This window comes from Phocoena phocoena, chromosome 10 (genome assembly GCF_963924675.1).
Source record: "Phocoena phocoena chromosome 10, mPhoPho1.1, whole genome shotgun sequence".
Taxonomy (NCBI): domain Eukaryota; kingdom Metazoa; phylum Chordata; class Mammalia; order Artiodactyla; family Phocoenidae; genus Phocoena; species Phocoena phocoena.
Genome location: NC_089228.1, coordinates 27643289 through 27669498, shown reverse-complemented (window position 1 = coordinate 27669498; position 26210 = coordinate 27643289). Strand labels below are relative to the sequence as shown.

Genomic DNA, 26210 nt, shown 5'->3' with positions numbered 1-26210 from the left:
GGGACTTCCCTGGTGGTCCAGTGGGTAAGACTCCACGCTCCCAATGCAGGGGGCCCAGGTTCAATCCCTGGTTGGGGAACTAGATCCCACATGCATGCCGCAACTAAGAAGTCCACATGCTGCAACGAAGATCCCGTGTGCCACAACTAACACCCAGGGCAGCCAAAATAAATAAATAAATAAATATTTAAAAAAAAAAAAAAAAGAATCAACATCATTCTTTTTAAAGAGCTGCATAATATTCCACAGTATGCACCCAATTTATTTAGTCATTTTCTTATTGATTGACAGTGAATTTATCTATAGTATTTTGTTAATATAAATCATGCTTCTGGAGCTCCATGAATCTCCCTAGTAACGTACATGACACTACCTGAATCCCAACTAAGACAGCCAATTTTAAGCTCCTTTTGATTTAAAGTACCTTCTTCATTAAGATTTTGGGCTGGAGTTTTGTGGGGAAGACTCTCTATGGTGGCCGAATCTCAGATTTGGAGATTATAAACCAAGCTTCCTGGATAGACTTCTGCTTGTGTTCACGGTTACGTTATGTATTATAAATTCAAGATAAGTGAAACAAGTGTTGGGACACAGTTATATTTAATGTATAGTCATGAATGGAGCCCATCAATAACATGATTATTGGCTGACACCGTCTCCTGTAGACTCTTGGCTTCTTAAAGCCATAGCTTTGATATTTTGTTGTTTTTGTCCCATCCCTTAAACTGTCTTTATTCCAAATTATTAACAGTTCCCTGCTGAGATGTAGCTATCAGAATCTCAAGATGTTCTCATTAGTGGAGTTATTAACTCCCTTGCAAGCCAGCAAGGCATTCTCTGGCTTGGACCCAAAGCGTGGAGAACATTGCCTGGCTTTCTCTTAATGTTGAGGTTACTAGTTTGACTGGTTGACTGCCGAATAATGCTGATGGGTTTTTGTTTTTTGTTTTTTTCCTTTAAAATGCAGTACCTGATAAAATGGATGGCTAGAGGAATGGACTGTTATTTGATAAAGCAAGTTTCTTAGAATATTAATGGTAGAATCTAAGTGGTGATATATAAGTGTTCACAGTAATATTCTTCAACTTTGCGCTTATGTCTAAAATTTTTTCATAAGAAAATGTTGGGGGAAAAGGAATGTGGAACAGAATGGGAAATGGGAAAATCTAATCAACAGAGGACTCACTCGCACGTCATACAGTCAACGAATTTAATACTACATAGTGAGTTGAAGAGAGAAATCTATTGTTTGAAAACAATTTTCATGTAATAATTATAATAGCTATAGTAATAATGAGGAAGAAGATATTAATATCATCCCGTAGGTTTTGTGGCATTCTTGTTTTCCCTGTAGTGTTTAATCCTAACACCAGACCTGTACACTTACAGTCAATCATCAAACCTTTTCTTAAGTCATCATCCTCCAAACTAACCTAATACCATCATCTCAGTTTGCCACGTTTGGAAACAGAGATCTAGAAATATTAAGTGATTTGCCTCCGATTTTAACACCAGACGAGGCAGAGCTTGAACTGGAACTTATATTTTCTAAACATATCTTTGCTACTCCATCGTGTGTTTGCTCTGATTATAAGATTCTGAAATCCAAAATCATACTCTGGTGAATTCATGGAAAGGAGTCATTCAGCCAAGAATATTTTGAACTACGATCAGAGTAATGATGGTGGCAGAACTCTGTCCTCGTTACCTCTGAGGCCTTTAACCATTTCCTAAAAGCTTCTCCCTAAATCATCGCTTCCAGGTTGTACCCAGTACGTCAGCAGAGCTAGTGTTCTCCCCAGCTTTGGGCAGCCTTGTTTTGCTCCCTAATTCGTTGGTGTTTTTCTGACCGAAGATATGTTCTGATAGAATTAGTACTTTGTGTTTACTAGGTGTGCACGCTGTAATTTTATGGCTAGGTAGGTGGGAAACTATTAGTCTAAATAAATATACTTTTCAACAGAGCAGCTGTATTAAATGAATTGAATAGTCTGTGTATATCAGAAACAGTAGCTCCATCTTTTTTTCTTCTTCTTCAGAGTGTTAGCAAGCTTGAATAGTCGTGTGTTTCATTGCAGGAAGAAATAAATGATGAGTGAATCATGGTGAAGTGAAGTCAGGAATAGAGCAGAATTGGGCTTCTCTGGTGGCGCAGTGGTTGAGAGTCCGCCTGCCGATGCAGGGGACACGGGTTCCGTGCCCCGGTCTGGGAAGATCCCACATGCCGCGGAGCGGCTGGGCCCGTGAGCCATGGCCGCTGAGCCTCCGCGTCCGGAGCCTGTGCTCCGCAACGGGAGAGGCCACAGCAGTGAGAGGCCCGTGTACCGCAAAAAAAAAAAAAAAAAAAAAAAAAGGAATAGACCAGAATCATAGCCTGTGTGATGCTGTGCTTTCTGTCGCTAGGGGCTGATGGATTCATTCCTTTGGAGCGCTTTGCTGATGACGCTGATTTTCTGAGTTTGGCCCCCCAAATGGATCCATTAGCTTCACCTTCTCCTTCTGCAGTGGTTGGTGGGGATTTTGATTTTGTTCTTTTATTTTTTGATTGTTTCTCTTTTTTCCCCCTCATTTTAAGTTTCTTGTCCCCTGCCAGATGAACTATTATTTAGAGCCAGCAAGTATTTTAAACAGGTGCAATAAAACAAACCACCTTTCTTGGCTCAAAACCAATCCCCTCCCTAGAGAAAACCACTGTTGTTAGTTTATGTTATTTTCCAGATCGTTTTCTTAACTTTCCTTAGTTCTGTATATCTGTGCATATACATACACAGCAAACATTTTGTTGTACGGCATCTTAAAAGTCAAATGTGTATTTATTCTGCCTCTTGACTTTCTCCGTGAGTAATACATCTTCAAGAAGTTTGTGTCAAAAAAAAAAAAGAAGTTTGTGTCAGTGCCTACTTGTCAATTTTTTTTCTTCTCTTCCCTCGGTTATCTTACCAATTCTCCTATTTATTATACATGTGAATTTTTTCCCATGATACCAACAATATGGGGCAAATAAATATACTTGTATATTTGTATTTGTATTTGCAACACTTGTGGCCAAGCCTCAGTTTTCTGAATAAAGATTCTCCTTAAATTATAAAAAGGAAAATCATTTGAAAAAAATGAATTAAGATCCTCATTCTTATTGGTTATCAGGAAGATTAAAAAATGAAAACAGGAGTGTTCACCCAATGTGTGAAAAAGAAGGATCCATAAATCCAATGTTAGCAGTGGTGTGGGAAGATAGGTTTTCTTATTATTGACTAGAATACAAAAGGTGTATCCCCTTTTCCGGGGACAATTAGAACCACTTCTAGGGATCTGTCTCAGAGAAAGGATTTTGTGCTCATAGAGGCATGTTCACTTGTTTTTCGTTTGTTTGTTTGTATGTTTTTACCAGTGACTCTTAACCTTTCTGGCTTGCAGAGCCCTTGACGATTTTGATGAAAGCCATAGACCACGTGACATCAGGACTGAAAATGTGTTTTGAAGTGTTGCCAGCATGTGGTAATAGAAGGAACCATAAGAGTTTATCTGATGAAAAGAGATAGACACTGTCCAGTGTGCACACGTGCCACCCTTGGCAGTATTTCAGGAGATGTGCAGCCCTTCTGGAAGCCAAATCCGTAGCTCCATAAATTGGTTTTCCGTCCTCTACCAACCAGTTATCTACCCACAGCTGTTGGCTATAAGGGAGACTTCGAAATCAGAAAGGGTTCGAATAGAGCAAGGCAATGCATTTCCTCCCGTGCGAGAAATAACCTCCTTCCATTTATTTATTCCACAGTCATTTAACGAGTACCTGCTATGGGCTTGGCCCTGGGGCCAGTACCACCCAGTGGGAGAGGTCCCAGCACACTGGACCTAGCAGCGTCCATTGTAAGGGCACCTCCACCAGAATTAAACAGCAGGCCTGAGCAGCAGAGAGCTGTTTTAAATGTTCTAGTTCAATTGACCAAACTAATCTAAAAGATGCCTCACTGCAGAGATTACCTTTAGAACACTAGAGGGTGTGGCTTTGATTTATAGAACTCAAAAAAGCTTTTGGGAAGCGTCCAGATTGTCTGGCATGTGTGTTCTCAGAAATGTTTTGCATAAACTTGTTTCTTAGGGAGACCCTCCTGATTTGGCAACATTTAGCTGCAAAGGGCAAAATGCAGTTTTCTGGATAAAACTGCACAACTTTTCTTTGTGCACAAGCTTTCTTGCAGGCTTCTGGCTGGGAGAAGGGGAGGGGATACAACCAACTCTATACCTGTGTTAGTTTTTTTAAGCTTGATCGCAAATTCATGGCACCATCATTTCCCCAGAACCTATCATGAGGTAGAAAATACAATATCAGAAATGAGGAAAGAACCATAACGGGAACTTCGGGTGAGTCAGTAACAAATAAACTGTATTTCAGGTTTCTTGTATTTCAAAACGGGAGACCTATTGCTGATTCCTCGTTGGTTTGGAATGATTTACAGCCTTTTATTTGCTGTTGAGTGTTGCAGTCTATGTTGTCATGGAAAGTCTATTGAATTTATAGGTCCATTTATCCAAAATGATTTTCCAGACTTTATTTCATGGTGAATCACGTGGCTGTTACTCCCAAGTACAAGCGATTTCTCAAAAGCTTCACGTTGCAAAGAGCACAAACGCTGCGGTGGTTATTTTCGTGTTTTTGAAATACAGATGAGTTCCAGATGCACCTAGGTGGTCCCCTTCCCCTCTGCTGTGTCCAAGGTATTAAGCATTTCAGAACCAGACGCTTACGTACAAAACAGCTCTGCAAGCAAGGAAAGGTTGTTTTAATAGAAAAGAAGGTTATTACAGTAACTGCAATAGGTGAAAGAGGTCTTGAAGCTACTAGTTTACAGGTAAGGGCAAGACTCTCCAATCTTTGAGCCCCGTTACAGCAGACTTGTTCCACCTGCAAGTTCGGTAGTAGAAAAGAGAAAGGAAAACAGAGCTTTACCACATCCGTCGACTAGACTTCGTGTGGCAGCGGGTGTAGGTGAGGTTTCTACACCTCGGCACTATTGACATTTTCGGCAAAATAATTAGTTGCTTTGGCGGGGAGTGTCCTATGCGCTGTACGGTGTTTAGTAACCTCCCTGGCCTCTACCCACTAGATGCCAGTAGGATCTACCCCCTAGTGACACCAAGCAAAAATGTCTCCAGATATTGACAAATGTCCTCTGGGGTCCAGAAATCACCCCTCTTTGAGAACCACTGCCCTGGAAGCTTTGTGCTAGGATCCTAGCGATAACTAATAGGTAGTTCTCTCTGCCAATGGGAAATCTGATCAGGATGTTGTGTGCAGAGGATTTTTAAAGTGTAGGCTGTGCAGTCACATGCCTGGGTTTGAATCCTGGCTTTATTACTTCTTAGACAAGACCCAATATCTCAGCCTTAATTTCCTTTTGTAGAAAATGGGGAAAATATTATAATAGTACCTACCCTCCAAATACCCCAAGGACTGAAGGAATTAATTCACGTAAAGTATTGTGAGAATTGGATACATTAAAGCAGCCCTCCGCTGCTGCCTCTGGGCTTCACTTTGCAGTGTCTGCCTCAAGGGGAAGGGTGGAAAGAAGCAGTGCTAGGTCCGTGTAGTTGTTCTTTAGTCCTCGGCTGCTGTGATTCTACACACTCTGAGCCAGCCACCCTAACTTGCTCTATGACACAGACAAGATCTCCCTAGCCTTATCCTCCTGCTTAAAGCAGCCTCTGTTGAATGGAATGGGTACAGAGCAGGGAAGCAACGTCAGCCGTGCTCCATTATTATAGGAGAAGACTATATTTTGTTTATCCCAGTTTCAAAAGCACAGCTTTTTCACTCATTTTATTATCGAAATATACACAAAGAGGAAAATTCACAAGTAATCAACGTACAGCTGAACGAATTTTCATACACTTGGAACCAGACCCCCCAGATCAAGAAAGAGCACTTTCTCACCCCCTCCTTCCCCAAGATCCCTCTTCCACTTACCACTCGCCAGGGGTAACCACTGTGTTGGCCTCTGAGTGCAAGAGTTTTTCCTGATTTTGTACATCATTCCAGCAGAATCACACAGTATATCCCTTTTTTTTTTTTAAAGAAAATTTCTGGGTGTTTTGTCTCAGCATGGTTTGTGAGATCCGTCCATATCATTACCTGCCATTGTAGTGCATTCTGCATTGGCACTACAAATGTTACTGATTGATTAGCATCTGGGTAGTTTCCAATTTGGGTTTATTGAAAACAGCCCTTTCACTAACTTATTTGTGTTTTTCCCCTTTCTTTTTTTCCCCCATTAACTAATTTTTAAAGACACGTGAAACAATAGGGGGCCTGTGGTAAGCCAGATGCCGTGGGAGGTGCTTTACTTGAGTTATTTAATCCTCAGTGTAGCCCAGTGACACACTTCTGACCCTCAGCTTCCTCATGGGGCTGCTAGGATGCGGAGAGGCTGACTAACTTCAACCGGCGGCTCACACAGCTATTGAATGGGAGAGCTGGAACTTACTTCCCTCCTTCCTGCGTCCGTGATGAGGGAATCTAACCAACACGTAGCCAGGTGCTGAACCTACCTCACTTATGTCCAAACTGAGGCTGAACTGTAAGACATAACTCCACAAATCATGCATAGTAAATCCCTTACTGTTGGAAGCAAGAGCCGGAACTTTTCCCTACCAAGAGACGAGTGCAAAACTTAAATGTTTGACTAGTCAGATGAATCACCGAGCCAGAAATTCCAAAAATCAACTAATAAATAGACTTATAACGGCATAAACAAGTTACACGCAGAGACTTTTAAAAGGGGTCCCCCAAACACCCTGACACCTGATGGTATAGGAGTCATCGGCCTTCTGTGCAATTTGGGTTCTTCTGCTCCCAAAATTTGGATTCCTGCTGTATATCGTTGAAGATAATTCCATATTACAGAGCAAGGGAAATAATTAAGGATTGGTGCACTCTGTGATTAATGATACCGTATAAAGCAAACGTTTCAGAACGTTTATTTAAATGCTACCTTGCACGTAAAGATGTTGAATACCTGATGTTCTCCGGGCCACGGTTCTTCTAAAAATATTCTTTCAATGAAGGCTGTGTGAAGCCCACACACAGGTTTCTTTGCTACACCTCGTGGCATGACTCATTGAGATTGTTGACCGGCCCAAACAATTTATTTTCACTTTTATTTGCATATCCCTTCTGGTCATAAAGAAAGTAATAAAGATACATAATAATAAAAAGTGGGAGCTGTTGAATTTCTTCTTACTTTTCCCAAGCATGTGAGTAGTGATTCGTTATTACAGTGATCCCATGAGGTCAGTATTACCTCTATGTGACAGAAGGGGACACTGAGCCTTAGAGATCTCAGGTGTCTTCCGTATACAAATCAGGTCTGATGCTGTAGCCCATGTCCTTTGGTCTTCATTTAATGTCACCCAGTTGTGTTGTCTGTCAAGTTCATGGATATTTTTCTGTAAGTCGCGAGAGTGTGAACTGGGTTGTAGTAGGGTATAATAGAATGTAGCCCCATTCTGCAGGGGAGAGGCTTGTTAGAAAGAGATGAATGAAGAGGATAGAGCTCAGAGCTCAAAGACACTCAAAAAGGAACAAGGTTGCAGAACCGTTTTATAATGTGATGCACAGACATGTATAAATATGTCTGGGTGTGTTTTGCTTAAAATCAGTAGTGACATTTAGGGGTGTATTAGTCAGAGTTCACCAGAGAAATAGGACCAATAGGAGTTATATACGAGAGAGAGAGAGAGAGACAAACAGAGAGGGAGGGAGATTGAGATTTTAAGGAAATGGCTTCCTCAGTTGTGGAGATGGGCAAGTATGCAATGTACAGAGCAGGCTGGAAATTCCAGCAAGAGACGATGTTGCAGGCTTAAGTCTCAAGGCTGGAAACTCAGGCCGAATTTCTGTGTTGCAATCTGGAGACAGAATTCCTTCCTCTTAGGGCACCCTCTGGCTTTCAACTGACTGCACATGGCCGCCACGTTATGGAGGGTAATCGGCTTTACTCAGAGTCTAGTGATTTAAATAGTAGTCATAGATTTTTTTAAAAAATAGCTTTACAGCAACATCTGGAATAATATTTGACCGAACAACCGGGCACCATAGCTAGGGCCAAGTCGACACATAAAATTAACCATCACAGGGGGTAACAATATAATCATGACCCTTTAAAAAAGTAACTGGGAGTAAAGACTGTTCATTGATATAAAACAAAATACCCATATCATAGTTCTGAATTCAGAGTGTTTGTTATATAATATACATAGTGTGTATTTATCATTTTTCTCCATAATTTAAGTGAATAGATTTTCTTGTGTTGGAGTGTTAAAATTTCAGACTAGAGTTGCTTGGGTGGAAAACGGTTTGAAATTCCTTGCAGATGAAAGAGAAAGTAATATAATCTGGGTTTAGCAGACCCATACCTGGGTCCACGTAGCCATTTCATAGTGATTTGGGCTTATATTTGGGCCTTCCTGAACGTTTTCTCCAGCAGTTTAAGTCCGTTCGTTCTCTTTGTATCCTGATCTCTCCCTGCTACTCACGTTATTTATTCTCAGAGATAGCAAGAGCCCCATTATACTGATTGTGGCTTTATCATTTGACTATCCTTGCAGCTAGCTACCCAGAGCTCCCACTCATTTTATTCATTCCAAAATATGAATTAATAGTATTTACAAGAACAGCACTGTTCAAGACACAGCCTTTAACTAGGCAGGTAGCCTTCCTGCCCTCATCAGTCTTCCTGTCTGATGGCAATGGCAGAATGAAAGAATTAGAACGTGTTGTGTTGAGTGTGTGTGATCTGGCTATATAGTAGTGAAGGTACAGCATAATCTAAAAATTAAGTTAGAGTAAGAACCTATTATCCAAAACCTTAATTCTGACACCATCATTTGCAAATCGTCCAACAAGTGGAACCAGCAGATCATGAACTGTATTGGGATTTTTACTTTGTCTTTGCTACATGTTTTTATCCTTAGGCAACTGTTTTTTGCCCACTACCATGTTCTCAACTGGCTGACTACATGGTAGCCCCAAGAATGATCAGGAAAATACATTTTGCCTCTTCAGTTCTGTTATCTACTGCTTCTTATTAATTCTGCTCTTGCCTTTCTAGTCACCATCTTTATTTCACTGTGTTTATGTCTCACCTGTTCTTTTCCTGTAGCTTTTCCTATGTGTTCTTCCATTCTGTTAAAGATGAACGACAGTATCCTGGAAATGTCTGATGAATCTATCGGTAGATGGCCTTTCCTCTGGGCTGTCTGCGTGCCATTTCCTTAATTCATCATGAATTTTTTCTCGGGCCATGTATGTGAGGGAGGGTACACGTTGGAGAAATATTATGTAAGTTTTTTGAGAGGAAATTAAAATGTAGAGCTTTCTAAATCACCAAAGAAAGTACTGCTGGATTTTCCACTCTTGCATTGGGATCATTTCTTCTTGCCGCCATCACGACAGGGATGTGAGAGCTGACTTACACACACAGCTACCACATTAGAGAATAGGAAGTCCACCGTCAAGAAAATATCCCCTCTTGCCCATTGCCTGTATTATTCTGTATTCATTTAGTGTACGCCTTACGTGACCATGAGCCATTTACTACTTTAGGCATTTTTGTGGTACATGTATCTACAACTCAACTTTGGCATTCAAAAGAAAATGTGAACCTTGTCTTATTATTGATATTTTTGTCTTCCCACGTGCAGACTGTCTTCATTTGTCATAGTGCCTTATACATAATAGGCATTAAGCAAATTTTTTTGCCTACTGGAAGGAAACACAGTGATTAAGGCTTTGACTAGGATCGGAACAATTAGTTTTTATCCCAACCCCACCCTCCGTCCTAAAGAGTGTTGTAATTTTAGAAATCCTTCTTTTCTTTGGCTATAAAATGAGGATCAGGGTGGTACCTACTTCAGTGAGTATCAATGAATGAGAGTGCAGTGCCTGATACACAGTAGGCTCTTTATAAATATTTGAAAAATAACAACATGAAGAAAAGTACAGATGGCCGTCGTTTTCAGATGTGTTGATTTTCATTTATTCATCTTAACACAGATAGTGATACAAATTGGAAATCTGGCATATATATAGTTTTAAATCAAGCTGCAGCTAGGACAGTTTTAAATGTAAGGGGGGAAATAGAACACAGCAGGAGAAAAGGGCAGCCGAGTGGGCATTTTGTTGTGACTCTGTATACATCATGCTAGGACCCTATAACACGAGAGCATTGACTGCTGTCAACCCTGTTCTTACAGAACCCATCACATCCTCCTCCCGTTACTTGATAGTGTGGTCATTCATTCGGCCATTTTCCCTGTGTATGATTTAGTACATGCTTCCTGGTCAGTGATGGGGTAGAATACCGTTTTCCAAATGTCAGGTTATACCACATTATACTCGATGTTATCTATCGCCTTGATCTGGCTAGAGGAATTCCTGCAGATTTTTCCATTCCAACCATTACACAAGGTAAAATTAAATGATCCACCAGGCCTGTTTTTCTTGCTCATGAGTTTAAAATACTTTATAGGACTGGTCCTTCAGTTGCACCCTGGTCTACCCACAGTCTACCAGTGGCTTTTTTAGTTGACCTTCATGCAGTTTGTTTCTGTTGTTGGGGAGACTTACATATCTCATGGCACTCTTTGTGTTGGAGGGACATTCATTTACACCAAGTTGACCCAGTTTTCTGTCCTGGTTGGAATAGACATACAGAGCCTCAAGCTGTACGGTTTTCTTGAAGAACCAAAGTGTTCCAATATCAAACATATTTGGAAAATATTGAGTTCACACTGTTTGGTCTTTAAATACCATTCCTCACTAAAAGAAACCAGGGCTCAGTCAAGAAATGGCCAATTCCAGGGCTGGAACAGGGGAAATGCAAGGTGAGGTTAGAACATCTGTGCCAGCTAATAAGGAGGTGCTAAAGGATGAAAAATGATGGGAGCATGGCAAAATGACAAAGGAATCTGTTTGAAGGGTCTCCTGCTGGGCAGATTGGTGCTCTGTGAAGCCACAGTACTACAACTGTGGTCCCCTGCCCAAAAGGCACGACCTGAGTCTAATCATGAGAAACCATGAGACCGACCCCAATTCTACATAATAACCAGGCTGCACACTTCAAACTACCAAACAAAGGAAAAGAAAGGCTGAGTAACCGTCCCAGGTGAAAGTTGGGGGTCGGAGGGGTCAGTATAAAGAGACATGGCAACTGAATGCAAAGTTAGGTCCTAGATTGGATTCCTGGACCAAGAACCAAATAATGATCTATAATAAACTTTGTGTCAAAGTGAAACTTGCTCATTTTAATAATGTTACTGTGGATATGTAACAGAATATCCTTATTCTTAGAAATGATACACTTAAGTACGTATTGGTAAAGGGGCATGTTTTCTCCCACCTAACGATTAAGTGATTCAGGGAAGATAATTGCTTGGAGGGAGAGAGGAAGAATGCAAATGGGTAAAACGTAAAGTGGTGAAGTGTGTAAAGAATATAAGGAACAGTTAATAGATCTCTTTATTGCCCGATTTCCCAGGTCTTTTCTTCAGTTTCAATTCACCATGTTTCTACAGGAAGAGGATTGCTATACAGTAAGCTTGACTTCGATTCCCATTATTAGAAAGAACGCACTTTGCGGGAGGCTGAAGGAAGGCTCTGAACACGGCACTTGAGAGCAGATACAGAAAGTTGAAGGGCTTACTCGCAGTGTCCAGCAGCCACCCCAATCCCTTCCAAAGATGTTTTTGTAAAATAGGTTTCTAGCCTTTGCCTAAATTTGTCTCATCAACAATAACAACAAAATGATTTCAAGTCCAGTGCCCTCTCGGCAAAACTCCACCTACTTATTTACTTTCATATTTAAGATACCTTTAAAAGTTAACATAATTCAATAGACTACAACTTGAGAGAAATAGCAAGGAAAAGTGATACTTCAGACCTATGGCTGCTGTTCTCTTTATGAGACATTTTATTATCCTGACGGGTGGAGCCATGACTCAAAGACATTTTCTAAAAATGAATTTCCTCACCCAGTTGTAAACGAAAATGCTCTTAAAGAGGTCTTAAAGTATTCTGTATCACACACTATCCAGGTGTTGCATGAAACAATGCCACCCCTGCTCATGGGCTGAAGAATAAGAAAACCTTCTGTGAACTTAGTTCATTTGAGGGCCTGGGTTTTCAAAGGAAAGTGAAGTGTAATTTTCTGAATATACTTATGCAGAGTTTCTTTCTTGGGTTAGTGACATTGTCCCCAAAGCAATTCACCCAGTATTAAACTATTTTCGTCTGCACCTCACTGAATGGATTTTTTCTCAGAGTAAATTCATGATGTCTGTAGTCGTCCAGACATAAAGGCAACACATGTATAAGAGGTTGCCAGCGTCAGTGGGAATGCAGAGTCTAAGCAAAACAATTCACCGTAAGAAAGAATATTCTCCAAGAGAATCTACCCATCCTTCTCCCATCCACTTGGTTATCTAACTTTTCCTAAAAAGTGTCCTGATTTGGGCTCCCTAAATATACCCTTCAGAGAAGATATGTCACCTTGTTCTTAACGTCTTGGTTAATTCAGTCAGCAGGACTCTGTTCACCTTTGACGTGTACTTCAGCTTGTCTCTCTGACTTCCCTTTTCCCATTGGGAATTTATCATTTAGTATCAAGTCTCCATACTCCATCTGGGGTGTGGTTGTTCAGAAAATAGCATCATGTCATTTGGAAAAGTGGGAAAATAGAGGTCATGGAAGAGAGCTAATGATATAGGAGATTTGATTTTCTGGAAAGAGTAGGGGCCGTTCTAGAAGATTCAGTGCAATCACATTCATATTAGACATCTAAAGATGCCTGCCAAAAGTTAACGTGACAAGGATGACGATTTGTGGAGCACAGTTAAGGTCCAGGCATAGTGCTACACGCTGTACCCTGCACCTACATGTTTGATCCCCACACCCATCCTACCAAGGGTAAGCGCTTGATTCTATACATAAGGAATGATGCTTAGAAATTCGCTGGCTTGCCTGAGGGCTCACATGCAAGTAAACGAAGAAGCTGGAATAGGGTCCCAGATCTTTTATTTTTATCACATATGTAGTCTCTCAAGAATACTCTGCAGGTTGTTTTTGTTCTCTGAATTGTTCAGGTGTTGAGAAATGTGCAGACATTAAAATTGTGTAATTATTTTAAGTTGATTTATCCGTGTTCTGCTTTTTGAGTGAGAAACCCTTGCCACATGTAAGAGAAGGTATTTAAGGTTGGGATGAGAGCACCTGGACTTTACACTCATCAACTGATGTTTCTTTTTAACCAAGTCGGCATCAACTTTCTGAAGTACTATTTCCTCATCTGTAACTGAGTGTAGTAATTTCTGCCCAGTCCTCACAGAGATTGTTAGATAGATTTAGTGAAATCATGAATGGGATGGCTTTTTGCAAACTGTAAAATATTAAGCATTATTTATTTATTTTATTTATCTATTTTTTTTGCGGTACGCGGGCCTCTCACTGCTGTGGCCTCTCCCGTTGCGGAGCACAGGCTCCGGATGCGCAGGCTCAGCGGCCATGACTCACGGGCCCAGCCACTCCGCGGCATGTGGGATTTTCCCAGACCTGGGCTCGAACCCGCATCCCCTGCATCGGCAGGCGGACTCTCAACCACTGCGCCACCAGGGAAGCCCTATTAAGCATTATTATTATCATTACCATTATATTCTATTTTGATTGACTAAAATAGTCCATTTGGACTGTTTCTCAAAGCTACTGAGAGCCCCCCTCAGATTCTCGTCATTGGAATGGGCATTATCTATAAACGTGTCCATTTAAGCATTTATAATTTTAACATAAGGAGTGAATCTCACAGTCTTAGTTTCCTACTTCATGGTATTTAACTGCATTAAAATTTTGTTTCTTAATAGGGACATTTCACCATGACATGAGTATTAGGTAATAAGAAGGTGTTGGTGTTATTTATTTTGTGTGGCCTGAAGGCATTGTAGTTATGTGGAAAGATGTGTGTTTTAGTGATACCTACTGAAGTATGTAGGGGTAAAACGATATGATGTCTGGGGTTTGCTTTCAAATACTTTAGCAAAGAAAAAAGTACGGATAGATGAGTACATTTGGCAAAATCTTAGTATGTTGGGGAATCTGGGTCCATTGTACTACTCTCTCTACTTCTGCATAGGTTTTCCTAATGTATTTTCCTAATACATTTTTTAATTGTTCTTTTACAGATGCAGATTTTCTTTTACAATCCAGATGACTTTGACAGCTTTCAAACTGCCATTTCTGAAAACAGAATAATCGGAGCCATGGCCATATTTTTTCAAGTAAGTTAACAGTGGGCTTCAGTATTGATACTTCAACCAAAGAGTTCTCTTGAGTATTTTTTTTTTAATTCACCGAATTGTTCTATGTTTAATGAATGCATCTGTTTTCTAGTTCACACCTGTCTAAATGAAAGATATTTCATATTGTCTAATGTGTGATTTAAAATGTAGATAAGTATGTTTAGAAACATAATGAAAATTTTTGCATGAATTATTCTGATTTTATTGCTACTTGACTGGTGCACAGATTGAAGAACACATTTATCATCTAAGTTACTTCACTGCTGAAGCGTCTTGAACAGGTTCCTACAGCATATTAAGAGACTGATGTAAAAAAAAAAAGGGGGGGGTTTCTTTGGAGCAACTTTAAATTTGACATTACTTGCAAGTAGGTTAATAAATTGCATTGGTCATTTATCTAAAGAGACCTCGTTCCCACCCCACCCCACCCCCGCCAGAAATCCCCATGGTAACTAAAATTTTTATTGGGACCATTTCCAAGTTAGTACATTTTCATTAAATGAAGTCCCTAGTGTGGGTTTTGGCACACAGTAGACGTTTGGTAAATGCCAAATAAAATATGTATCTGTATCCAGCCATCCCTGTTTCTATGGGATGGAGACCCTGTGGTATATGTCTTCTCTGCAGGAACAGAAGTCTATTCTGGGCACTGTGCTGTTGCCAGTTCACTTGGGTTTTGTCTGGACCCCTTCTGCATCTAAACCGTGATTGTTTTGCCTTAGGCAATACTGAGGTCACTTGAACTTCCATTCTTAGACAGTTTCCACTTACATAGTTACCTCATATTTTCTGTTACTGTCCTCTTAGCACACTGTTTTTCATGTTGCTGGACCTCTACTCCTGCAGCCCTGCCATCAAACCTACCCCTGCCTCCCTCCCTGTCATGCCCACCCATGCCCAGTCCAACCAGGTTCTACTTTATAGGTCATCCTTTTTATAGAAAATAAATTTTAAAAATGTTTTTATGAGTACTGGCAGGTCTGTTTCACAGCGTGCTCTACCCAAAAGCTTTCTATTTTTCCGGCTCTAGAAACTCTTGTTAAATGTAAGCCCAATTAAAGTATTGGGCAGGGGGGGCACATTGGTGTACAAACCAGCAAAAGACCTCAGTGTGAAATCTAGGTTTTGGATTTTTAAAGTATTTCCAGGACACGAATGTAGTTCCAATACAAAGAAATTTAATGTGTATTTCATCTGGTTAGTCCTCTAAATTTTGACTTGCTGTCCTGTAGACACAAAATAGAGGGCAGATAATATAAAATAGAGTAGTTTTTCTCCTTTCTTTTTTTTTTTTTTTTTAAGGTAGCAGCTGTGTTGAGCTGCTTTCTTTGTTTTCTTTATAAGTCCACATATGCATTTATACATCAGAGTTCACACTATGTCATGTAGTAGAAAGAAGACGGTATTGTTATTTTAATATGGCAGTCTCGTTAGAACCTGTATTTTGAGATCTCTGTGTTTTGAATCCTTCTAATAAGAATGCTAAATTTGGGAGTTTGGTATTTCTCCCCCAAATAGAGAAATCTTGACCTGTATTTCCAAATTCAAACCTGGCATCTTACATTTTGGTATTGAAGAGGTATTTATGATTGTTTCAGCAGTGATTCAATGCCAGGTATGGTACCAGTTGCTACGTTAAATATATAAGATGAATATAGTCAGCTCCTGCCCACTAGGAGGACCTTGCTGTCACAGTCCCATGTGATAATGGCTAGAAAGACATGAGTAGAGAAACTTTTCCATTTGTAAAAGTCTGTGGTCTGACTTGGTGCTCATAAACTCACATATTCATTTTCCAGAGTGATAGGATGTGAATGACCTACCAGTGCATGTCTAGGCAAGGCTAATTTCTGTGCAGTTGCTGTAGCTTTGATGGCAACTTACTCCACACACTAGAATAATTTTCTAACACTTTCCATTTTTCATTATCTTTGTTTCTTTTTCCTTCTGGATCATGTGCCTGGTATGCTGGGTTGTTTTGGCTCTCTCACTGCCTTTGCTGTGATTAGATATGCTGAGGTTCTTATGTTTCCAAAACACCAAAGCAAACACAAACCTAGCAGACACATGGTCGACCAGGGAACCATATATTGGCTGAGAGGATAGGTTGCCTGCAGGTGGTCCTATTGTGGCTCATGGGCATGATTATGGATGCTACATAGTGTTTACAATTATTTTCTTCAGTTAAATATGGAAGATTTTACATAAAATTTCCTGATGATGTTGCAGTAATCAAGATCTGAGTAGTGACTCTCTGTCTCCTTTGGAGGGGGTGTGAATTCCCACGGCAACACAGTCTCTAGGCGGTTTTCTTCATGACTTCCTGTCAACATGACCTTGAGATCATGACTCCAACCTGGACCCCAGTAACTTTGACTAGTGCCTGACATCTTTTGGTTACAGACAAAGTTGAAGGTCAGTCTCAGTGCTGAAATATAGTGAGCCGGGTTTCCCCTGAGTGCTTTGTGTGAACACTAGTAAAGGAAGGATCGCCTCCAGGTATGGAAGAAAACAAATCATGGCAGCCCCACGTGGTTTTACGCGTTTGGGCCCACACAGTGCTAGAAGGCGCATTCACTTCATAGCTACTCCTGACTGGAATATTTATGACAGTTTTCCAACATATGTTAGGAATGCATCTCGAGGAAGGAACACCTTTATTCTGGTTCACACACCTTTGGCCTCGCAGCCTTCTGGAAGATATAGGGGAAAGGAAGGGGAAAGTCTGATTTTAAAGGATTTTTTAAATAAAGAAGTTAAAACATGAAATTGGCGAGGGATGGAGATATTTGTTGTTAAACCACTAAAGATAATAAATAAATGCTTGTTTAGCTAATTTATATTAGTACAAAGTTAATTATTTTCTGTTCGTTAAAATAGAATCTCCACTATACTAGTTAGCCTGATTTGAATTCCTGTGGAAATGTACATGCCAAAAGTTATTAAAATGCTCTCTTAATATATTATTCTGATAACACTCTACTTGGGTTATCTGTTTGAGGAAGTAAGAAATGAAAACCTAGGTTTATAAGAGTTGAAATGACAGTGGAATGATAAGGCAATTTGTCGAAGGATGCTTTGCTTTGAAAATAACTCAAAAAGATTTAAATAGCTTTGATTTAAGGTTACAAATCTTTTCGACTTAAGTTGGGATTACATCCTAATAAACCCGTCATAAGTTTAAAATATCTTAAGTGGAAAATGCATTTAATACACCCAAGTTACCGAACGTCATAGCTTAGCCCAGCCTCCCTTAAACACACTCAGAACACTTGTATTAGCCTGCAGTTGGGCACAATTATCTAACACAAAGCCTATTTTTTTTTTTTTGCACTACGCGGGCCTCTCACTGTTGTGGCCTCTCCCGTTGCGGAGCACAGACTCCGGACGCGCAGGCTCAGCGGCCATGACTCACGGGCCCAGCCGCTCCGCGGCATGTGGGATCCTCCCGGACTGGGGCACGAACCCGCGTCCCCTGCATCGGCAGGTGGACTCTCAACCACTGCGCCAGCAGGGAAGCCCCAAAGCCTATTATTTTAACAAAAAGTCTAACACAACATGAAGTTTTGACTGTCTCATGGAATTTACTGAATACTCTACTGAAAGGGAAAAACAGAATGGTTGGGTACAGAATGGTTGTACGAGTATTGGTCGTTTACCCTTGTGATCCAGTGGCTGACTGGGAGCTTCGGCCCACTACCCTGCCCAGCGTCAGGAGAGAGTATCTCACCATATCACTAGCCCAGGAAAAGATCAAAATCTGAAGTAATGTGTGTCACTCTCACACCATCATAAAGTCAAAAAAGTCATAAGTTAGGGACAATCTGTATAGAGCACAGAGTACTCAATCCTCAGATTGACCTTTACCTTTAACTTGACCTAAATTATTTTCTTTTAATATATTTTGGAGTATAGTTGATTTACAATGTTGTGTTAGTTTCAGGTGTACAGCAAAGTGAATCAGTTATACATATGCATATATCCACTTTTTGTTTTTAGGTTCTTTTCCCATATAGGCCATTGCAGAGTATTGAGAAGAGTTCCCTGTGCTATACATAGGGTGTATATGCCAATCCCAATCTCCCAATTTATCCTTACCCCTGGTAACCATAAATTCGTTGTCTACATCTGTGACTCTACTTCTGTTTTGTAAATAAGTCCATTTGTACAAACAATAAATGCTGGAGAGGGTGTGGGGAAAAGGGAACCCTCCTACACTGCTGGTGGGAATGTAAATTGGTACAACCACTATGGAGACCAGTGGGAGGTTCCCTCAAAAGCTAAAAATAGAACTACCATTTGACCTCTATTTTTTTAGATCCAGAATCTTCTATGATCGCCCTCGGAATCGGGTTCTGCTTTGGTTTTTCTTTCTTCCAATCTGTTTCTTCATCATTCCTCTTGGAACACGTCCCTCCATTTTCCCACCAGTATCGAAATGTCTTCGAACTGTGCACCCTTATAATGGTTTTCAGTCTGATGCTCATAGAAGTTTGGGATCCCCAAACTTTTTATAATTTTGATTACTGTGGTTTTATAGGTTTGATTTTTGTGGATTTTTTTTTTTTTTTGAGGAAGCACATGATTGTCTTTGAACATGTTATGGGGGAGGAAACCTCAGGTGTTTTACTACCCAGTCGCTACTGTTATTTGAATGCCAGAAATTCTATTTTTATTGATTTCCTGATTCCATTGAACTTTAGAATTATAAATGCATGATTCTTGAAGAGCATCTGTGTTTAGAAATTTTTCTCGTGTGGTTCTTTCCGGCTTCCTTGTTAGACCCTTTTGGGTTTAATCACTTCTGAATCTTTGCATCAGACACAAAGATAAAATTTTTATCACGTCTGCATCCAGAGGCCCAGTCAACAGCATATTTCTTGTACATTTAAGAAATAAATAAATTGATTTTTAGGTTGTCTTAAAGTATTTCTTTTTTGACAGCCTATCTTCACCAACTCCACTGAGGCTTCTTCATTGAATGTTAGCGGCTCTGCTTCTTCTGGGAGGATTGAGCCCCTTTACACAAGTATTTGCTTTTTTCCTATTTAAATTTCTCCCCACTATCTGACTGCTGTCCTTTGGTTTTCTCTAATGTCTGTCACTCAGTCATTTGGGCCCTCTTCACTTCTGCCCTTCTTTCATTGTTGAAAGCAAACTTCAAAACTCAAATGTTTCAGAAGTTGCTAACGCATTCTTTATATCATCTTGGTGGTACCGACTGCTTAATTATTTTTCTCCATCTGGAGAGGCTTAGTAATTAAATGAAATGGCAGCACCTGGGATTATTTATAGATGTTGAGAAGGCAGGAGGAGCTCTTGATGACTCACCCAGGGTTGGCAAGGATGCCTTTTTCTCCACTTCCCTGGATCTCACCTGCCCTCCCCCCACCAAAGGGAGATGTGATTTGTCCTTCCTTTAACCCCCTGTTTGTCTTAGCATTCCAGCTTGCATTCAAGCTGTTATTTTACGTGCTTTCTTCAGCCTCTGTACTGTGAGATCATTGAGGTCTAGGAGTACTCAGTTACTCATCACCGGCATCTCTTGCAAGTGACTTCCACTGTGGCTTGATTGTGCAATTACTTAGCTGAATTCAGTGGAAACATATTTAGGCCCTAGAGTCTTGATTGGAAAGGAACAAGCTGATAACATGGTAGCTAAGGAGTATTAGAAACAGGCACTAGGGAGTGTAGGACCTGAGAACACTAGAATACAAACTCTTGGAGGTGGAGGTCCATGTCTTGTGCCTCTTCTCCCTGTATCCCACCATCCACCTTTCCCTAGCCCTCACATCAGTGTCTTGGCCTCAGTTGTTGTTCAGGATATAGGTACTGAGTAGGACTAAGTTACAGGAAACCTTTCAGGATCCCACCACAAGATTAATGATTTGGGCTTTGGAAAAGGATATGTCTAGGTGGCTGTGTAAGCTTCAGCTAAGAAAGGTGGTGGTTGTACAGAAGTATAAGGCTTTTGAGATGGTGAAGGATATTGAACATGAAGTTTCTCAGACTCTTGATCCATTGAGGATGGGGCTTTGCCCGGGAGTTCCATTGGGTCTGACATGCTTTTTTTTTTTTTCCTGTATGCGAGCCTCTCACTGTTGTGGCCTCTCCCGCTCTCCCGTTGCGGAGCACAGGCTCCGGACGCGCAGGCTCAGCGGCCATGGCTCACGGGCCCAGCCGCTCCGCGGCATGTGGGATCTTCCCAGACCGGGGCACGAACCCGTGTCCCCTGCATCGGCAGGAGGACTCTCAAACACTGCACCACCAGGGAAGCCCCTAATATGCTTTTAAAGGGCTGTATCTCTGCTTATGCCTATAGGTGGGAAAAAGCATCAGGGCTTGAAACTTCTTAAAGGTGTAGTGCATTCAGAGGCCTTAAAGGAGTGTGTTAGTGCCAAGAATATCTGGCTATATCTGTGTCTGAGAATGTTTTTATAAAGTTTCCCACCAAAATGGTATCACCTCAGTAGACTGTGGGTGGAGAAGCTTTTTTGGATTATTTTGCTATTTTTCATTCTAGCTTGCCTGTCTTTTTCTTGAGCATTTCCTTCCTAGGGTTAGTTTCTGTCTATTTCAGTGCATCTGTATTTATGTTTCTTTGCTTTTTCTTGCTCTTGCTGTGTCCTTGCTTATGCTAACTCATTTGCTCACTGTGCAGTGTGTTAAACACCTTCTTTGTGCCATTATTCATGAACATTGCAAATGTATCCTGAGAACTGTAGCCTGCCCTCAAAGTAGTTAGAGAACTATAAGTTTTGAAAAGAGTTGGCCTTTGAATTCTTTCTTTAATAGTAGCATCATTTGGGGACTTCCCTGGTGACGCAGTGGTTAAGAATCCGCCTGCCAATGCAGGGGACACGGGTTCGAGCCCTGGTCCTGGAAGATCCCACATGCCGTGGAGCAACTAAGCCCGTGCGCCACAACTACTGAGCTTGTGCTCTAGAGCCCGTGAGCCACAACTGCTGAGCCTGTGTGCCACAACTACTGAAGCCTGTTAGCCTAGAGCCCATGCTCCTCAACAAGAGAAGCCATCGCAATGATAAGCCCGTGCACCGCAACAAAGAGTAGCCCCCGCTCTCTGCAACTAGAGAAAGCCCACGTGCAGCAACAAAGACCCAACAAAGCCAAAAATAAATAAATAAGATAAATAAATTTAAAAAAAATAGTAGCATCATTTTGTCATTGGGAGATAGGGGAGGACAGATCAAGTCAGGTAGGTAAAATATCAAGAGTATAAGAATTATATCTTTATAGATCTGTATAATTTCAAAATGATAAATATTTTAAGGGTATGAATTTCCTATTTATGAGTTTTAAAACTGGACTCTCCTCCATTTTTCTTTTTCCTCCCATTTTTCTACAAAGCAAAGCACCACTCTTAAAGTATAAATCATCCTTTTTATTTATGGTGACCTAAAGTCATCTTTTCATTTTTTAAACCATCCTGAGGAATCTTTTTCTTTAATGAAGAACACATTTTCTATCATGGCTGGAGGTGGTTTTTTTTTTTTTAAGTCCTGACTGGTCTTGTTGGCAACAAGGGCCTCTACTCCATAGAATAAATGGGGGAGGAAAGGAAAGGTGCGGAGAGAGAGAAAGAAGAAGAAGGAGGAGGAAGGGATGAAAGGAAGGAGGGAGAGTGGTAGGAAAGAAAAAAGAAAAATAGTAGTTATACCCACTGCCAAACACCCACAGAAAAAAACCCAACAAAAACCGTTTTTCTTTTTTTTGATGTTGGGGGTAGGAGTTTATTAGTTTATCTATTTATTTTTGCTGTGTTGGGTCTTCGTTTCTGTGCGAGGACTTTCTCTAGTTGTGGCAAGCGGGGGCCACTCTTCATCACGGTGCGCGGGCGTCTCACTATCGTGGCCTCTCTTGTTGCGGAGCACAGGCTCAGTAGTTGTGGCTCACGGGCCCAGTTGCTCCCCGGCACATGGGATCCTCCCAGACCAGGGCTCGAACCCACGTCCCCTGCATTAGCAGGCAGACTCTCAACCACTGCGCCACCAGGGAAGCCCCCAAGAACCGTTTTTGAGTCGGAGACTATGTGAGTTTCTGTTGGGGAGTCGTGATTGGTTTTTACAGCTTCCTTCTTAGACTGCTTTTTGGGATAATTGAAGTAAACTAATATGATTCTTAATTTATTCCTTTCCGGTTACTGCTGTTTGAATATCATCCTTCTCACATTTTCCACATCCTGGTTTTATCTAGTTATAAGTTCAATTCTTTCACTGCATTAGCTAGAAGTGTAATTTCAGAATGTTTTGGGCTGATTAAGAAGACTTTGTTTTTATACACACACAAAAATTAAAATACATGTGTTCCATTTAAACTATTTTAACAGCTAATTGATTTCATAGGACTTACCACTAAGTGAAGGCCAGAGTCATCTTTAACGTTCGGGTGCAATTTTAGAACAGATTTGTGGATGTACGACATTGAATTTGTAGCCTATCAGGTGTTTTCAGTACATCTCCTGTCTGCAGATGGCCTGTAATTCAGATTTCCTCTTAGTGGGCATTACAGAGGACTATAATTGGTGAAGCATTACATAATTAAGAGACTTTGAAAAAGACCATGTGAAAATCTTCTTTAATTAAATCACTGTACTTTAAGGACAGTTACCAAGTACTTTGCCTTTGTGCATCACTAAATGATGGTTTAGAATCCATCATTTAGTTTAGAATTTAGTTGTTTTGGCCATTAGTTCTAATATAAGTCTTTGAATCTGATTGTCATAGTCTCAGATAAAATACTAGGAACTCTGTAGTGATCCCATTAAAATGACAGAAGTGAGACTGGCTGTCTGAGAGTTAAGTGGTTGACCGTGGTCCCATAGCTCCTTGAAATCTACTAAGCCAAGAATTCTAGTTTTGTGACTCCCAATCCAGTTGTCTCATTTTTCTTAGCTTTGGTCTTCCAGAAGTATAATCTAGTAGATGCCTCAGCTAATTAGTTCTCTTGGGAGAACGCTACACACAAAGCACTTTGCATCCCAAGGTTAGAAGCTAGTGACAACCCTCCTCTCCTTCTTTTCCTTTAGATGAACTAGTTGAAAAGATGCTTCTGAATAGAAAACAAACAGTACTAATAAAAGTTACCATTTTAATCTTAACTGGGACCCCCTCAAGGTATCATTATGTCCATTTTACAAATGCACAAGGTGAGGCATGGAACTTTTTTTAATATAAATTACCCAATATCACATCAGCCAATAAATGTTCGAGCGAGTATTTCAACAGCAGTAGGATGCCTCCAGGGTCTGTGCTCTTAGTGGAAAACTGAATCAGAAAAATTGGCTCTCCTGTTGGAGAGGGTAGAGAAAGAAGTATGTATCATTGGTTCCAGTTATTATCATGTGTGTATATGTGCTTCAGGACCCCTCTTAATTTTGGTGGTACCCGAACAGTTACTTTCTTGCAAGTAAAAATTGTGTTCTTATTCTTTTTGCCCGTAATTAAAACCTTTTATCGTATTCTGAATTCCCTTAGACTCTGTGCCTGTGATTATTTTATAGATTTGATGACAGCGTTTTTTCTTCTGCTTCCTCCCTTTTATAAAAAAGCCATAAAGAGTATTGAATGAACGGTGTGGTTAGATGAGGACACTGTGAGTGAACAGGGTTAAGATTTAAACAGTCATTTGTTCACTTTTTTAATGGCAGAGGTTCTCATGAGGAGGAGTTCAGGGGATTTTGCCCCCAGAGGCCATGAGGCCATGTGTGGAGATACTCTGGGTTGTCACACTGGGGTAGTGGTGCTGCTGGCATCTAGTGTATAGAGACTAGGGTTGCTGCTCAAAATTCTACAATGCTCAAGACAGCCCTCCACAACACAAAATTATCTGGCCCAAAAGGTCAGTGCTGACACTGAGAAACCCTGCTTGGTTTGAGCACCCCAGAGGGTTTTGATCTCAATAGATGTGGGCTGTGAGGGCTGTTTGGGTTATCCTGCTAGCTGATGGCCACAGGAATAACTAAATCATCCCATACCTGAGAATTCCCCTAGCCCCCTAGTCTCTGGCCAGCCAAGGTTTAGTCAACTGGATTCTAAGATAAGGCATAAGGACTTACATGCTAAAATATTTAAATCAACCCGTTTCTAGGTATTTCTGCTTCACCTTGGCGACCCGCTTAAATTAAAGAGCCCATGGGGATATTTGTTCCCAGACGCTGCACTGATTTTTGAAACAAGCACCATTTTAATAGAACACTCAATTAGACCTAGAAAAGTAAACAAAGGTAAGAGCATGTGCATACGCCTTTGAACTAGAAATCAGTGGGAGCTGGTTTGAAAAACTCAGAGATCAAGGAAACCCCCTGGTGGAGGTTGTAGGAGAATCTGGCTCTGCAGCACTGTCTCATTCCCATGGTGTTGTAGCAGTATTTTCCCAGGGTAGGATTTTAAAGCTCTTAATGCTGGTTTTGTTTTAGAGGCTTGTTACGGCTTCCCTCTCAAAAGCTTTTGATTCCTTGGCCATCTAGGCCTTGTCCCAGAGGAATGCTGACCTATCTTGAGCTGGATGAATCCCGATGTTATACTCACCTGTGGTGCTGATACATTGAATTGCCCGAATGAGAAGCTTGCCATTCTCTTTTGTGTTCAGGGTTTACATTAAAACTACCGTTTGTTTTCTTTGTCTGTAGCATCTTAATATATATGGTACGTGTGTACTTGTCTGAAGCCCAGAGCTTTTGTTTCTCAATGTGTTCTGGGTGATGCCTGCCCATCTTGAGTGTACCTTTGACCCGTACTCCCAACGCACATATTGTGTACACCACAGGCATTAAATTTAAAGACAGACTGGTCTGCACAGATCTTTTGTATTTGGTGGAGATCCATTCAGTTACTCTTACATGATGTGATAACAAACCAGGAAGAAACTTAATTTTATTTACGTGAGACTTTTCCTGATTCCTCCTGTATCCACCTCCTGCTCTTAACACCTCGACCTTGTTAACACTGTTTGGTCAGCTCTGGCATTTTTCAGGAATGCGCTCCTGCGGTTTGTGAAGGAGACACAGATTATTGGGAGAACTTCCGTAATACCGTAACCCTCCTACCTTTTACTTGCAAAAAGTAAGCTCCCAAATGTGGTACAGTAAAAGGCACAGTATTGGGGGCATACGTTATTTCTTTTTTTTTTTCTTTTTATTGGAGGGTAGTTGATTTACAATGTTGTGTTAGTTTCAGGTGTACAGCAAAGTGCATCTGTTATACATATACATGTACCCACTCTTTTAGATTCTTTTCCCATTTAGGCCATTGCAGAGTATTGGGTAGAGTTCCCTGTGCTATACAGTAGGTCCTTATTGGTTATCTATTTTATATAGGGTAGTGTAGATATGTCAATCCCCATCTCCCAATTTATCCCTCCCCCCCACCTCCGGTAACCATGAGCTTGTTTTCTACATTTGTAACTCTGCTTCTGTTTTGTAGAGAAGTTCATTTGTGCCCTTTCTTTAGATTCCACATATAAGCGATACCATATAATACTTGTCTTTCTCTGTGTGACTTACTTCACTCGGTATGACAATCTCTGGATGCATCCATGTCACTGCAGATGGCATTATTTCATTCTTTTTTTATGGCTGAGTAATATTCCCATTATTTCTTTATTAGGACTGCCTAGCTGTCTTTTGAGAAAAATAGTAGCATGGAATCCCCCTGTTTTGGGTTTTGTGCGAGTCATAAAATGTACCTATGGATCGACTTCTCTGGACAGGTTTATACAGCAGATTCTGTTTTTCTTAGCCCTTTGCATTCTCTGAATATGTATTAAGTTATGTGATGTTTATGTGCATGCAGATTCCTAGGTAGCTGTATATAAAATCATGAGTAGAGCTAATTAATTTAGATCTTGCT

General features: G+C 40.7%; 1 protein-coding gene across 2 annotated transcripts in view; it reads left to right on the top strand.

Annotated features, from left to right (window-relative positions):
* Window positions 1-26210, top strand: part of PTPRG (protein tyrosine phosphatase receptor type G) — a 727666-nt gene that overhangs the window by 486906 nt on the left and 214550 nt on the right. For both annotated transcript variants that reach the window (XM_065884517.1, XM_065884516.1), the window contains exon 5: window positions 14227-14322. In XM_065884517.1, the coding sequence (XP_065740589.1) occupies window positions 14227-14322 (96 nt within the window). The remainder of the gene's footprint in view (window positions 1-14226; window positions 14323-26210) is intronic.